Below are 16,880 nucleotides of genomic sequence, written 5' to 3' on the forward strand. Positions count from 1 at the left end.
CAACCTGGGACTGCCACGTATTCCCTTCCGCAGGTGCAGGAAGCAATGATTTAAACAATTGTGAACATCTCTCCTTTCAGTGGATTTCAGTTTTATTTAAAGGCACTGGCCGGCTAGCCTCAGGAATTTCTCTTTTTTATTAGGCATGAGCGGCTCAGTCGCCTACTATGTGGATAACCTCATTATTCTCATCACCTGGGCAGAGCCGTCACTCAGAAGCCGTCTCTCCCAGTGCAGGGGGGATGGGAAGGGGAAGGTGACTACGGAGAGATGAAATGCCACCATGTCCCCCGGCCACAAAGAGGCTCTGCTCTTCCACCCTGGCCCCCTGGCTGTGGGGTAACAGGGATGGCTGGAAGAGCTCAGTGGGGACAGCTTGGAGGGGTAGTAAGGATATAGTAACAACAGCAATGACAACCACAGCTATAATTGCTACAACGTATGGAGCACTTACTATGCGCTAGGTCTACACACTGTGTGTTTTGAGCCTCTTAGCAACCCTATGAGATGGGCGCTCTGATCAGCTTCATTTCACACATGAGGAAATAGAAGCTCAGGGAGGCCAGGTGCCTCGCCAAAGCCCACATGGAGAGGAAGTGACAGGAAAGCAGTGTAGGCAGAAGACGACTGGCCTTGGAACTCCACTGTGGCCACTTTCTAGATGTGAGCTCTGCGACGTCCTTTTCCTGACCTTTGGTTTGCTCGCGTATAAAGGGTTGCATCTACCTGACAGGGTAACGGCAAGGATCCCGTGCGGTGACACGAGGACAGCATTCAGCACAGAGCCCGGCACGGAGGACGCACCCAGTGCAGGGTAGCAATTCGTATCCGGAGACGGTAAAACGTGAAGTCGGGCATCCAAGCATCAGAGAGCCAGCTCCCCTGCACCTGCACGACCTCCCTGCGGCCCCGACTGGGAGACGGGGGTCGCGAGCTCAGTCAGCTCGTGTGGGGATGAGGCAGAGCTCCGAGCGCGGGGCCGTGGCAGCAGACGACCGGCAGGCCCGCTCCGAGGGTCGTGGAAGGCATGCGGTGGGGATGCCAGGGACAGCTGACGGCACAGAATGAGAGCCGGGAGGCGACAGCTGGGCTTGGAAAGGGGCCTCAGTCATTTCTCCCTGGAAAACAAGCCGTCGCTGCCAGATGGAAACACTAAGAAAGGCCCTCGACGGCAATCTTGTCCAACCTCTTCACTGTTCACGCGGGGTACCAAGGCCCCATGAGTGCAAGTCTATTTTATTTTACGTCCAGAGAGCAAGTGTCTACACTGGAGTTCAAGATGACTCCGCCACCTGACTGGCTATAGGACCCTGACAAAATTATGTAATCTCTTCATGCCTCAGTTTCCTTACCTATAAAAGAGCACCTATTTCACAGAGTTTTTCAAGGATGGAATGAGAGAATGTCTGTAAAACCCACAGCACAGGGCTTGGCACCTGCGAAGCATTCAGTACAAACTCGCTGGCACTTTGCCCCCGTCACAGTCATCTTCTCTGCCGCCCCGGAACCATCCTCTAAGCTGACTCACACTGGCCCCTGTGACAGCTGGGCCGGGTGAGGGGTCTATTCTGGGGGGCTCTGGAACACAGAGGCCCTGTTTCAGTGCTCCCACTCTGGAAGCCCCTTTGGGATAACTGAGCCCCAGAAGGATGAGCTCCAGGAGCCCCCTCCGGGGGGATCTCCCTCACCAGCTATGGCTTCTCCTGCTGAGAATACTGAGCCGTGTCTGCCACAGGCTGGCGTTTGGCAACAGGCTCTGGGAGTCCCTGAAGTGAGGCCGTGCCCACCCCTGAACCAGGCTCGCTCCCTCGCCGGGCACTGAGCGGGGCACGGAGACTACAGCGGCATTCAAGGTGGAGGCTGGCTCAGCCCTCAGTGATCACAAAAAATACTCAGTTGGGCAAGAAGTAACAGTAAAAGGTGATTCGAGCTATTCACATATTTATTTAACCACTATGGATTGAGTTCAATTTTGTGCCAAGTCATATGCTCAGTGTTAGAGAGATGCTGGTGATTTAAAAGTAGACACCATCCCTGACCATAAGGTACTTACAGTCCAGTGAAGGGGACCACATTATTGCAACTAATACTTCTTCTTTTAATTACTTGCTTGGTGTGTAGGTGATGCAAAGAAAAGAACCAGATTGCTAAGAGAGCAGATATTGGAGGCTTGACCCAGCTTGGAGGATCACAGAGGCAGTAACATTTGGTCTGAGCTCTAAAGGATGCAGAGTTTTCTAGGCAGAGGCAGTAGGAGGCGGGGTGGTGGGTGCGAGAAACCATTAGAGGCAGAGGAGACTTTGAGGAAGGCCCCAAGAAAGGAAAGCCCGTGACAAGTTGAAGGAGTTGAGAGATTGCTGGTGAGTCTGGGGGTATCAGCAAAAGGAAGAACGGTACAGGATGAGGTGATAAGGCCAGTAGGCCCACATCACCCAAGGTCTTTGGTCCAGAATAAGGAGACTTGCTTTCAGGGCCAATGGGGAGCTGTCAATGGATTTCAAGCCAGTGAGCAACATGACCTGACTTAAGTTTTTGAAAGATCTGGCTGCCTTGGGGAGAATGGATTGTGGGAAGGCAGACCAGAGCGGAGGGCAGAGACCTGTTTGGATGCTACTGTCCAGTGAGAGGTGATGGGAGCTCAGAAGTGGAGAATGGGAAGAGGGAATAAGCACAGTGGGTTGATCTGAGAGAGATGTCAGAGTTCTTTTTTTTTCCTCGTGTTTTTTTTTGTTTTTGTTTTTGTTTTTGTCCTCACCGCGAGGCATGCTGGATCTTAGTTCCCCAACCAGGGAACAAACCTGATTCCCCTGCAGTGGAAGCTTGGAGTCCTAACCTGGACCTCGAGGGAATTCCCTGTCAGAGTTCTAACTGAAAAGCCTTGCTGATGAATTGGACGTGGAGTGTGAGGGAGCAGGAGGGGTCAGGAGTGACTCCTCAGGCTTGTGCCCTGGGTGGATGCTGGGACCTGGTCACGGGGATGGGAAACCCGGAAGGAAGAGCCGGTGTGGAGTGGTTTGGAAGGATGGGGAGTTCCTTTTGAGATGAGTTGAACTGAGATGCCTGGGAGGCAGGGCAGTGGGCAGCTGCATATATAGATCGGGAGCTCAGAGGACAGGAGAGAGAAATCTGAATTCCGTCAGCTCAGTATAGAGGCGGGGACTGCAGCCAAGGAGTGAACGAGTTCATCCGCGGGGGCATGGAACGTGAGCACAGAGGAGGACGGAAGACAGAACTTTGATCAACTCCAGCAGGTCAACGTCAGGAAGAGGACAGACCAAGGAGGCTCAGAAGAACCAGGAGGGATGGTAGCTAGGAGAGTGAGGGCTTCAAGGATGGAGTGACCAACAGTAGCTCTGGGACAGATGTCCAGTAAGATGAGGACGGGAAAATGTCCATTAGATTTAGCGACCTAGAGGTAATTTGGGACGATGAAGAATCAGCCCTGCTCCCCACTTTAGCTGACAGGTATTTTTTAACATGACTGTAGTTAAGTTGCAGAATCTAACCTCAAATTCTTCACATGTCCCTTTGCCCCTTTCCCAGGCCCAACCCACATGTTGAGAACTCCAGTGGCTGAGCAGGACTCCCCCGGAGTACTGTTCCTCTGGTCCTTCAGGTCTCTGGGTAACTCCCAACTGCTAGCTGTTCCAGGCATCATTTCTCTAACTACCACTTACCACTAATTTGGTCCTCATGTTGGCTTCATGTTGTTTGCCTTTTACTGAAGGCTAATAGTTAGGCATTAGCTACAATTTATTCCTACAATTACTTTTGAAGGGCTCAGCAATGATAGCAGTTTGCAATCCTTGCCTATCAAATGTGTTTCTGACGCCATTATAATCATAGAATTATATAAATAAATGAACGCGCAAATTACCCAAAGCAAAATGTGATTAGACTCCAGGCAGCCCATCTTATTCTTTGGTACTCCAGATACCCTCCTTTTCAGGTACCTCCCAATCACTTCCCTCACCCCTTCATGGATACACAAAAATGAAAGCATAAGACTGGATTACTATAGTGGCAGACACAAATTTTCAGTTCCATCTTAGAAAGTTTGATGATGCGGATGTCACTGAGAAATTAGCAGTTATTTCAAACCACAGAAACTCATAATTAAGTAAACCAAATGCAGGATAACAATTTGTTTCCAAATTAGTTATTTTCTTATACAGGAAAGCAGAGCATAAGTGAGGATGGATTTCCTTCATATTATACAAATTCATCTATTAACATCTCCTCTGAGGATTCTCATCAAGTTTAGTTTCAAAGATGTCACTAGTGACTACTTAACATCTGGACAAAATGGTTCCCTCTTACTCTATAGTTGTCTTTGAATTTATTAGGAATGTAACCGAGTATCACCTACCCAGTTTGGCATCTCAAAAATACCATATAGTTACGGGTAACAAAGATAAGACCAAACGTGAGGAGTCTAGAGGCTTCTTCAGGGGATTGTGCCCATTGTTCTGGGCTCCAGGCCCTACTCGGGAACTTGCAGAATATACCCTCTCAGTCAGTTCCTCCCAACAACTCTTTAGCTCAATTCACAAATAACTTTAAAGACCAATTACAATTTGACACCACGCCCTCACAACAATCTACTTGGTCTCCATTCCCTTTTCTGGGGCCCCCATCTTTGAACTCAGATAAGGATCTACTTCTCGAAGTCTCGCTTCTCACAGGCTGCTCTCCCTGGTTCCCCTGAGGTTTGCTGGTCTGTGTCCTTGTTACTTCTGGAAAGCCCTCTCCTTTAAGAAAGAGGCCAACGCTACTGGGATCACCACCCCACTTGTAACGTCTGCTCAGGAAAAGACACATCTCCTTCTTTGATAAAGTCCCTCTTACTCTGCTATTGCTGGGGATCAATGAAACAGATCTCTACGCAGCTAGAGTGACCAATGCCATAGCCCAAACTAATTGTCCTTCCAATCTCACTTCAAAATTGATCCTTTCTTTTGCAGAGGCCTTCACCCTCAATCTCAGCTGGCTGCTCCAGCCTCTGCTTTCTGCCTCAGCTATCCTGAGGGAACCACAGAATAAATCAGTTGGCAAGTTAGCCAACTAAGAAACAAAGAGGCCCCAACACCCATCAGAGGTTAGAAGTTTAAAAAAAAAGGCAAAATTTTCAGGTTTCGAATGATTTCTTTTTAAAAAGATTTCAGCGCCCAACTCCAGAACTGAAAAAAGGTCTTTCTGCCACTATTTGGAATGCACAGACCACTTACTTCCTTTTTCAAAGGGAAAACAAAAACGAAAGCAAAACCAAAGATCTCAGTGTCATTATCCTGATACTTGATGTCTGCTTTCTCTTTTATTTCATGATCCGCTTGATTTTTGTCCTTGTTAGTTTTGAAAATCTCCGGCAGGTTTCCAAAGCTTGATGTGACAAGGTGAAGTGGCTCTAAAATAAAGTCAGCATTTGGCAAGACTCATTAACAATAAAGAGAAACAATGGGATATGAATTTCTAGGTGGGCTGTGCTCTAAAATGAGTAGCTTATAAATAAACACTGTAATTGTGGTTTGGGGCACTACTAATATATCCTCTTTAAGAAAATCCTAACCACAAAACTCAGAGACAATGTGGATAGATGAGCTTATTTGCACTACAAAAGGTCTCTTCCTGTTTACCAAAGGATTCACCACAAGACTTCTTTAACGAGAGCGCATTTGTACAAGGTTTCTGCTTACAAAAATAAAAACATCAATTTGTACTAGAGTTACAGGAACTCTCCAGTGGGTAAGATGAGAGCCACCCTCTATTAGATGATTTATCTCAGGTCAGCTGGGATGGAAGGCCACGCTCGGGAATGTGCTGGCTCACTCTGCCAGGACCCCGGAATCCACTGAGTAATTCTAATCTCATTTTCCCCAGATGCCCCACTCTCCTGTTTTCTGAGTGCACATGTGTGGAAGAGTGTCCTCAGAAAACAATCTTTGGGGACATTTCGACTCAGATATCGAGGAATCACAACACTCCTGCGCCCCCATTCCCCTGCCTTCTGACCTCCAAGATGGGGATGGGCGAGGTGGGCGGTCAGGACTCCCAGAGCCACTGGACTTGACCTGAACTCCGATCTGTGGATATCCCTGCGGATCTGAGGCCTGGATGAAACTGCTTGAAGTCTCCATTTAAAAACTTTGTTGATGATTAGATTAAAACAGCTCCAAAGTTCTGTCGTGGTACAAGCCTCTGTTTGTGTCTGGAAGCTCTGCCAAACAAGGCCGTTTGTTAGTCTCAGCAGTTACGGAAGGAAGCTTTAAAATGTAGTGTAATGATCTTCCATTTCTTCACACTTGGCAGTTTCCAGAGAAAGAAGCAGATAACATAAAAAGTCGACCGTTCTGTTCTTCCCTGAAGAAGAAATCAGTGAGCAACCTTTACCATTAAGGGGCCCATCCTACCATGATGGGGCAGCTTTTCCTCCTATTTCGGCTGGGGGAAGAAACAAAGTAAACATCGCATAAACCAGCACTGATTCCCCCTGATCTGCAGCTGAGCTAGAAAGGCAGCTGGAAGCAGATGAGCATATTATTAGAAAGTGCCTGTGGAGCTCAGCAGACCTGGGTGTGAATCCCACCTCCGCCATCTATTCTCTGTAAACTTGGACAAGTGATTTCATCTCTTTAATGAGATGATTCTTCATCTGGGAAATTGGGAGGATACCATCAACCTTGCAGGGTTGCTGTAAGTGCAAAGGGCTGAGAGAGTATAGAGCCTGACACAAAGTAGGCCCTCAATAAATGTGGAATTAATGACCACTTATAAATATCAAAACTAACGCTGTCCCTTTAATTCTTTCTAAAGCTTAATCAGGGTCAAGAGAATACTGATGGTTGTGACAGAAAGGAAACTAGACAGGTCATTAGGCTTTTGATGCAAATCCTAGACCCAGGAAGGATTCGATTCTCAGATTTCATTTCGAGTTAAGTTAACGAGGGTGGTCTCCTCAGAGTCTGTGAGCGAAAACAGAATTCGATTAAATGGGAGTGATGACCATTAACGGATGGTAAGATTGTCAACTCTGCATTGCCACAGTTAAGCCTAGCACCTTGGGTCATATACCAGGGCACATGCTGATAGTGTGACTTCTTTGCACACAACTTACCTGAAAGGAAAAACAGTGCCAGTGCCGAACCTGCTGGTCTTATTACCTCAAAAGTGTGGACCCATGATGACAATCCTTCCCAATCACTTTCAGTGACTGAACTCAGTACTTCAGAAAAGGGGAGAAGAGTCAAATGTTTTTCCTTTCAAGCCTGTGGCTCCCAATCATAGACGCCTTCAGGAACAAGGCAGCCCCTTTCTGAGGATCTCCTTCTGAGAGCAAGAGGGCCCTTGGCACTTCTTTTCGTTGCCTTGGATTAGTTCAGTGAGAAACATGGCTAAATAGAGGGTAACATTAGCAGGTGTCCTACAGAGCAAACCAAAGCAAAACAAAGCATGAAACGTGCTTTGGCTTAATGAATCTCTTCTTCTTCACCCAATTTAGTATGGGAGAAAATATTAGCTGATCCCTCTCACTCAAGCTGTATCAGTAGCCCTTTGCCCTGACCCCCAGTTGAATTCACCTTATCTCAGGGTGGAAGATGTTTTCCTATGACACCCTCTCCAGAAGTGCAGGTAGCCTTTATCTCCCCTTATTCGCTGTAAGAGGATCTGAAGCCTGGTGCTACAGAAGCTTACTGAGGGCTCCAAAGTGCTCTTTACAGCGAGACCCCATTCTGGCTACCCCAGGTCCCTTCAGGCAAACACGAAGATCAGTCTTTAGGCTACACTAATTATCCCAGGTGGTGTTTCTGACCTTTTGCAGTTCAAGTTCACGTTCCACCTTCCACAGGTACCATTCATGTATGCCTTCATAAAGTATTTCTTGAGCACCACAAGTGATGAACACTAACTTGACGGGCAAATTTGGGTAGATTACTGGACAAGCTCAACTCAATCCAGTCCCCCTTTCTCTTGGGAGCAACTGTACTCCAGGGAGTAGGTTTCTCCTCTGCTCCTCTGGGTGGGCAGCCTGTCCTGGTTCTGTGCTGCTTATATTGAAGTTGGGTAAGTCTGCCTAATTTTTACAATTCATTTAACAGACACATTTCACTTGCTCATTAAGCTAGGTTTTCTAGCCTGGCCTCCATCAGCAACGAAGTGATATTTTAAAGTCCACATTTACTGTTTTGTATATTTCTCAACTTGTTCAGAATCTAGATGATGAAATGGAAATCAGGACCACCCCCCGCCCCGCCATAAGCACCAACCGTGTGCCAGGCGGACGGTCTAAGTCACAGGGATAGAATAGTGAGTGTCATAAACAGAGTTCTTGTCTTCATGGAGCTTACATGTCTGAGTCTCCCAGGAAACACTTCTGGTGTGAACTGCATTTTCCTCGCCATCACTCGTGTAGCACGCTATCTTCATGGAGCAGGTGATCAGGATAGTCCCCCAGCCAGAGGACGTCAGTGGCAGAGCCAGGAAGATGTTCTGCCCTGCTTTCCTGCTCATGCCTTTTCCTAAGATATCTTTGCTCAGAGTTGTGTTCCTAAGGGATAGGACTGTTGCTGAAATAGGGAAGGAATCCTACCTATTATAATGTCAAAACTTGGCACTTTTTTTTCTTTTTCAAATACTGTTCTCTTCTTGTTTATAGATCACATCAGTGCCCTGTGGCACAGTCAAAGCTTTTGAAGGTTCACTGTTTAGGATTCAGCATTACTTCAAAGCCCAGGAAACTTTAAACCTGACCAAACATCAGATACAATTGTCCAAATAAAACTGGAGAGTTTCCAAAAATATTCTATGTGGTGCACTGTGCTTAAAGTTTTGAGGTTGTTTCAATGTTTTTAGGCGTGCAAGTCCACAACTCGGAAGCAATTCTATTTCTACTGGGTAGATTGGCATTACCTCCAATAAGTCGTTTCAATCAACGTGCTCTGACTGGGTGCCAATGATGCACCCAGAAGGGTGATAACTGTCATCCCCTATTTGCCCGAGCTCTGCCCAGCTTTACGTAAGAAAAGCCTATAAAATCTATGCAAAGTAGGATACCAGAAGCCCAGTCTCCACCACGGGTAGGGTTAGTCTCAATCTTGCTATCTGGAACCTGCTCTCTGGTATATCTGAATGGAGACTTTGGTTCTCTATGCCCACTCAAGTACAGCCTCCAAGCCAAATCTCATTGTATGTGCCCAACGACAGTTTCTAATTACCATTCCAGCTCCTCACTGGAACTGGAGCTCTGTTCTGCCCCCACTACGAACATTCATCTCATGCTCAAGAGTTCATGTGATAACTGGCTTTACAATCATCTCTTTCACATGCTACAAGGTTCGGCTGCCAAAGTCACAGTCACATGTCAGCTAAGGCTAATCTCAGTGAGAGTCAGACCTAAAGATTCCAAAGGGATAGGTGGAGAGAGAGTCAGGTGAGAAGTTAGGGATGATTGGTTTGGAGGAAGCGAAGGAGACACAGTCTGCTTTATCATCTCTCCCTTCTCATGCACTGACTGAAATACGGGTTAACTGTGATGATTATATTCTAAACCATCGGTCTCCAGGACACATGGTCTGTCAAATTTTATACCACTTATGGTGTTAAAGACACTTAGAAGTTCTGACCCCAGACATTAACAGCTCTTGTACATTTTGATTGTTTATGTCAGGGGTTAAAAACTCAAACATCAATCAATCAATCAATCAATAAATTTGTAAATCCAAATTTGCAGATTGAAAAAGAAACTCAAATGTCTGCAAGGGTCACATATATAACATAAGTGAGTGAACGGGCTAAATGTAAGACAACAGGAGTGCTGGGGACATTGGGGAGCTAGAGTGTGCCTACTCTATTTAAAGACATACCAATTCAATTTAAAAAACAAAACAAAACTATGGGACAAATTAAGCAGGTCTGTGGGTTAGATTTGTCTTGGGATCCACCAGTTTGCCAAACTTAGTTTTACAGAGATAAGAGATAATTGTACCATCCTTGAAAGTTCAGGTTTTATCATCTCTATAGCTAACTGCTTCTAGATAGAACTGCTCAGCTTTGCACAACTGTGGAACAATGGAAGGAACACTGCATTCAAGAGCAGAAGGCCTGGGCTCTAGTTTAGATCTTATAAAATGTGCTTATAAATAAAATGATATTGGATAAATCCCTTGTCTTCTTTAGGCCTTACTTTCCTCATCTGTAAAGTTGCCTGTCCTAGACAGCCTTTAAGGCATCAAAGCACCTTCATCTCTAAGATTCTTTTTTCCATTTCTAATGGTTTTGGGAGACAGGAAGAGAAAGATATCAGACCACCACTGTTTACTTCCATGATGTGCAACTAAGATGTCCATGATCAAGATTTGAAACAATACATTCTATTAAGACTCGTGACAAGCACTTCAATTCAGTGTGTATACACGTGCACAAGTGGTTTGGGACAGGATATAGTGAGGGACAGCAAGGTGGCACCGTTCCATTTTGATCTTTTTCCAATAATACTGATGTACAAGTCTGACTCATGAATAACTGTGAGCAGGGAAACAGGAAACGGATGCTGCCTAAGCATTTTTCATTCACCATTAATTGATTATTCACTCATTCACTCAACAAACACTGAGCACCTCAGATCCTGGTGATGCTGAGCTAAACGAGCAAGGCCTCTTGTCCCACAGAGCTCAGTGACAAGCATTAAGAGGCATCTGGTTTCACTGAAGAATATAATGAACAACGAGAATGTGGTGGCTGACGTGTTGCCAGATGGTGTCCCCCCTTCAGGTATAAATCGGTTGTATTCGAACTGGTCCTAGAGCCGCAAGGTTCCCCTTGGGTGCTTCTGGGACCATCACGGTTAGGAACTAGTAGAGGCTAAATGAGTAAGACTTTAACTATAGCTGCTCTGCTTTGATGTAATTTATGTACTGGGGTTCCTCACACGATTTCACTTGAAAAAATGATTTTATTAGTTGTGGTAAGCTAAATCATGCTCCCCCCATGATGTCCACATCTCAATCCCTGGAAGCTGTGAATGTTACCTCGTATGGCCAAAGGGATTGGCAGATGTGTTTTAAATTAAGTATCTTGAGATGAGCAAATAATCCTGGATTATCCTGAAAGGACCAATGTAATCACAGGATCCTCAAAAGAAGGAAGCAGGAGGGTCAGACTGAGAAGGAGAGAAGGCAATGTGACAATGGAAGCAGAAGTTTAAGTGTTGCCGCCATGGGACAAGGAATGCGGGCAGCCTCTAGAAGCTGGAATAGGCAAGAATGGATTCTCCCCTAGAGCCTCCAGAAGCCCTGCTGACGCCTGGATTTTAGTCCAGTGAGACTCATTTTACTTTCGACATCCAGAATTGTAAGATAGTAAGTTTGGGTTGTTTTAAACCACTAAGTTTGTGGTGATTTGTTACAGCAACTATAAGAAATGAATACACTGGGATAAAACATGATGTTTGGAGGCCTTTCTAGTTAAAGCCAGGTCTCCTTTAACCTAGACGTAGAGAGACATTTTCCCAGGGCAGTGCCTCTCCGTGACTCTTTCTAGGGTCCCTCTATTCCTGGCATTGCAGTTAGAATTCTAGGTATGAGCTACCCAAGTGCCCTAATTTTGAACTAGTTCCACCCCCACCAGCTTCCCCAGGCCAGAAGCTGATTGTCTCTTGCTTTAGGGAGAGGAGAAACCTCCAGTTTCCCCCTCTGTAACAGCACTGACCCACTTCTGCAAGCCATTGCTAGTTAACGATCTGAAAAGGATATGGGAAGGCTTATTGTTCTCCATCTTATTTTCTAACCTGGCTGGATTAACAGCTAATTAGAAATTAATGCTCTGAGTAGGCACTTCTTCTGACTCAACAGTGAACAAGTCAGCAAAAACTTTAAGTAACCACTTTATTGCCTGCCTCCACTGCAACAGGGTTAACGATTATGAGGCAGGGAACTTAGCCGTCATTGTTTCCCCATTGGGATTTTGGCTGTTCTTTCAGTTCCTGAATTTAAAATGAAACAGGAAATAAACAGTGCATGGTAAAAACTTGTTACATAGTGAGGCCGGCAGAGGTTTTCTTCAACGCCTCTTCCCATTTGGAGCATCAGGGCAGGGGAGAGGAAGGGTCCGTACGCTGGATATTAGGTGACGGGATTCTAATCCTGGCTTTGCTACCAACTTGCTATGAGTTTAAGTCCCTCAGTTGGCTTATCTGTAAAATTGGGATAGGGAGCTTAATATCAAAGAATCTTGTCATCTTTGGTAGTCCAAATCAATGGTTCCCAGATTTTTGAATTTCATGGACCAATAACACTTCCCATGAACATTTTGGAGACATACGTAGGATTTACAAAGTTTGACTGCCAAGTGAAGGCAGTTTAAAAAGCTACCACAATAATTTCAAAAAAGGAAAAGACATTTTATCACCAAAAAAGTTGGAAGGGCATCATCTCAAAATAGAGAACTGGTCATTATGTTGAATCTTTTTGGCTTTATGGAAAACTCACTCCCTTGTCTATTTTTTTCTCATTTAGATACAGATATAAGAAACATTGTCGGGAATTCCCTGGCGGTCCAGTGGTTAGGACTCCGTGCTTCCACTGCAGGGGCACAGGTTTGATCCCTGTTCAGGGAACTAGGATCCCACAAGCTGCGTGGCCAAAAAAAAAAAAAGAAAAGAAAGAAAGGAAAAAAAGAAACATTTTCAAAGATTGGCAAAGTTCCTCAGATCCACTTTTGGGATTCAATGTTCTATGGCACCAAACTTTCTTATTTCTCCCTTAAAGTCACCCTGGGTGGGTGATCTCTTCCGCCAGGCCTGCTTACTGCTACTCCAGTCAGAACCTTGTCAAGGGGAATGCCACTGGGCCTCTTCCTCCCCAGGAGGGAAAGGACATCTACGTCTAAAAGCCTCAGCAGAGAACAAGACAGAGAATAAAGTGGCAAAGGAAGCTGGGTTTGATGAGTCGGAAAAAATCAAACAAACAAATCAAAAGGACATGCATGGCACATCATGCATGCATGCGCATGCATTCTGAAAGAAGAAATCTAGGAAATTTGAAGTTTGGCCTCAGGCATCTGAAGCTGGGTATCATTCATGTGACTCTGGTTAACACAGAAAAATGCCATACTCCAGATCTCTCTGCCCCTTAGGGAGAGTAGGCATCTCTAAGCATCTCAGCAACTGCTACAGAGATAATCCCACCTCAGAAATCTTGGGGCTGCTTACTGATTCTCAGGATGGATCAGTGGCCAGTGTCGCCTCACCATGCTGACTTTTTAAAAAAATAAATTTATTTATTTATTTACTTATTTACTTATTTATTTATTTTTGGCTGCACTGGGTCTTCGTTGCTGCACATGGGCTTTCTCTAGTTGCGGCGAGTGGGGGCTACTCTTCGTTGCGGTGCGCGGGCTTCTCATGGCGGAGGCGTCTCTTGTTGCGGAACATGGGCTCTAGGCACATGGGCTTCAGTAGCTGTGGCTCGCGGGCTCTAGAGCGCAGGCTCAGTAGTTGTGGCGCACAGGCTTAGTTGCTCCAAGGCATGTGGGATCTTCCCGGACCAGGGCTCGAACCCGTGTCCCCTGCATTGGCAGGCAGATTCTTAACCACTGCGCCACCAGGGAAGCCTCGTGCTGACTTTTTCTCTCACGGACTCAGAGAAGTTGGGCGACTTACCCAAAGTCATAGGCTGGTCAGTGGGAAAGCTGAGATCCCATTAAGGACTGCTGAAGTACAATGCCTGCACTCTCTTTTTTTAAAAATTAAGATAACATTGGTTTATAACATTATGTAAGTTTCATGTGTACAACATTGTATTTCTACTTCTGTGTACACTACAGTGTGCTCACCACCACAAATTTAGTTTCCATCCGTCACCATACAGTTGATTCCTTTAACTCATTTTGCCCACTCCTCACTACCCTTTCCCCTCTGGTTACCACTACAGTAAGTCCCCTCCATACGAACCTTCAAGTTGCGAACTTTCAAAGATGTGAACGCGCGGTCACATGTCCAATCACTTAAGTTGGTTCACGTGTCTGGCGTACACTGTCATGTGTGTGCATCCTCTACAAGTGGTTGTGCTTTTGTGTACTTTACTGTATAGTACTGTATAGAGTACAGTAGTACAGTATCTTTATTTCTTGCCTGTTCACTCTATGCTACCCCCTGTATGCCAGCTGTTGTACTGGACTGTAAGATTAAAAATGTTTATTTTTTGTGTTTGTTTTTTATGTATTATTTATGTGAAAAGTATTGTAAACCTATTACAGTACAGTTCTATATAGCTGATTGTGTTAGTTGGGTACCTAGGCTAATGTGTTTGGTTTAGTTTGGCTTGGTTTGTTGATTTATTTTTGTTTGTTGGTTTTTATATTCCATATATGAATGAAATCATATGGTATTTGTCTTTCTCTGACTTATTTTACTTAGCATAACACCCTCAAGGTCCATACATATTGTCACAAATAATGCCTACATTTTTTTTTTGCCGATTTTAAATACAGTTTTATTTCAGACATTGCATTTTCCACTTACAGTACAGTGCTTGTAAAGTGCAATGTTATTTCCTTTCCCTGTGCACACATTCCATGTTCAAGTATCAAGAATGCCCAGTTTACTACAGCAGCTCAACTTTAAAACTGCCATGGAATTTGCTACAGATTTGGGTCCTTCAATGTTGTGTGGAACAATGCTACACCTATGCTAGGCTGGCTTAATCAACCTCTTCAATGGTGGGCTCAGAGGAGGCACCACCAGATGGAGGCGCTCCACCACCAGGGAAGCCCCCAGGCATTCCTCCTGGCATGCCTCCTGCGCTCTGGTACAGCTTGGCAATGATGGGGATGCAGACTTTTTCCAGCTCCTTCTGCTGATGTTCAAATTCTTCCTTCTCTGCAGTCTGGTTCTTATCAAGCCAGTTGATTATTTCATTACACTTATCAAGAATCTTCTGTTTGTCCTCATCATTAATTTTGCCTTGAACTTTCTCATCCTCAACAGTAGCTTTCATGTTGAAAGCATAGGATTCAAGAGAATTCTTCGAAGACACCTTATGCCGCTGCTTCTCATCTTCAGCTTTGTACTTCTCTGCTTCCTGAACCATGCGTTAAATGTCTTCCTTGCTCAAACGGCCCTTATCATTAGTGATGGTAATCTTGTTCTCTTTTCCTGTGCTCTTATTCACAGCAGAGACATTGAGGATGACATTGGCATCAATATCAAAAGTGACTTCAATCTGAGGAACACCACGGGGTGGGGGGGGGGGCAGGAGGTATGTCTGTGAGTCCAAACTTGCCAAGCAGGTTGTTATCCTTGGTCATGGCACGCTCACCTTCATAAACCTGAATGAGCACACTGGGCTGGTTGACCGAGTAGGTTGTGAAGGTCTGCGTCTGCTTGGTGGGAATGGTGGTGCTGCACTTGATGAGGACAGTCATGACTCCACCAGCAGTTTCATTTCCAAGGGAAAGAGGAGTGACATCCAACAGCAGCAAGTCTTGAACATTTTCCGATTTGTCTCCAGATGGAATGGCTGCCTGGACAGCTGCACCATAAGCAATAGCCTCGCCAGGGTTGATGCTCTTATTCAGTTCTTTCCCGTTGAAGGAGTCCTGTAGAAGTTTCTGAATCTTGGGGATGCGGGTTGAACCACCCACCAGGACAATATCATGGATCTGAGACTTGTCTAGCTTGGCATCCCGAAGGGCTTTCTCCACAGGGTCCAGCGTGCCACGGAACAGGTCAGCATTCAGTTCTTCAAATCGGGCATGGGTAATTGAGGTATAGAAGTCGATTCCTTCATAGAGGGAATCAATCTCAATACTGGCCTGGGTGCTGGAAGAGAGAGTGCGCTTAGCACGCTCACAAGCAGTACGAAGGCGACGGACAGCCCTCTTGTTCTCACTGATGTCCTTCTCGTGCTTGCGCCTGAATTCTGCAATAAAATGGTTGACCATCCGGTTGTCAAAGTCCTCTCCACCTAAGTGGGTATCTGTAGATTTGACCTCAAAGATTCCATCCTCAATAGTGAGAATTGCCACATCAAAAGTGTCACCACCTAAATCAAAGATCAGCACATTTCTTTCTGCTCCGACCTTTTCGTCTAAGCCATAGGCAACAGCAGCAGCAGTTGGCTCGTTGATGATTCTAAGTACACTGAGCCCAGCAATAGTTCCAGCATCTTTGGTAGCCTGACGCTGAGAATCATTTAAGTAAGCGGGTACTGTGACAGCAGCATTGGTAACAGTCTTCCCAAGGTAGGCTTCTGCTATTTCCTTCATCTTTGTCAAAACCATGGATGACACCTCCTCTGGATAGAAACTTTTTGTCTCTCCCTTGTATTCTACTTGAACCTTAGGCCTGCCTGCATCATTCACCACCATGAAGGGCCAGTGCTTCATATCAGACTGGACAACAGCATCATCAAATCTTCATCCAATGAGGTGTTTGGCATCAAAAACCGTGTTGGTGGGATTCATTACAACTTGGTTCTTTGCAGCATCACCGATCAATTGTTCGGTATCAGTAAAGGCGACATAGCTTGGGGTAGTTTGGTTCCCCTGATCATTGGCAATTATTTCCACCTTTCTGTACTGGAAGACACCCACACAATAGGTGGTGCCAAGATCAATGCCAACTGCAGGTCCCTTAGACATGGCTGCTGGAGTGCAGGCCCAGGTCCACTGGAGGAGAAAACAGCAATCTGTAAAGCTGCCGCCACATTCAATGAGACCCAATGCCTACATTCTTAACCACGGTTATTTACTGCCTTCCAAATAGTCCAGTTTTACCACAGCAGAGGCTATAAGACGGTTTGGGTTCCCATTCATCAAGAAGGTTTTTTTGATCCAGATAATAGAATGATTATGGTAAAATCTAGGTGAAGGGTAAATGGGAGTCTTTG

The 16,880-nt window shown here is 45.5% G+C and overlaps 1 protein-coding gene across 1 annotated transcript; it reads right to left on the reverse strand.

Annotated features, from left to right (window-relative positions):
* Nucleotides 1–14,469: 14,469 nt before the first annotated feature.
* Nucleotides 14,470–16,675, reverse strand: LOC137756641 (heat shock cognate 71 kDa protein-like). The gene is given in 2 exon segments (XM_068533052.1): nucleotides 14,470–15,230; nucleotides 15,232–16,675. Coding segments are annotated over 2 exon segments (1,941 nt in total). The 5' UTR covers nucleotides 16,633–16,675; the 3' UTR covers nucleotides 14,470–14,690.
* Between the last annotated feature and the right edge of the window lie 205 nt (nucleotides 16,676–16,880).

This window comes from Eschrichtius robustus, chromosome X (assembly GCF_028021215.1).
Source record: "Eschrichtius robustus isolate mEscRob2 chromosome X, mEscRob2.pri, whole genome shotgun sequence".
In the NCBI taxonomy this organism is placed as follows: domain Eukaryota; kingdom Metazoa; phylum Chordata; class Mammalia; order Artiodactyla; family Eschrichtiidae; genus Eschrichtius; species Eschrichtius robustus.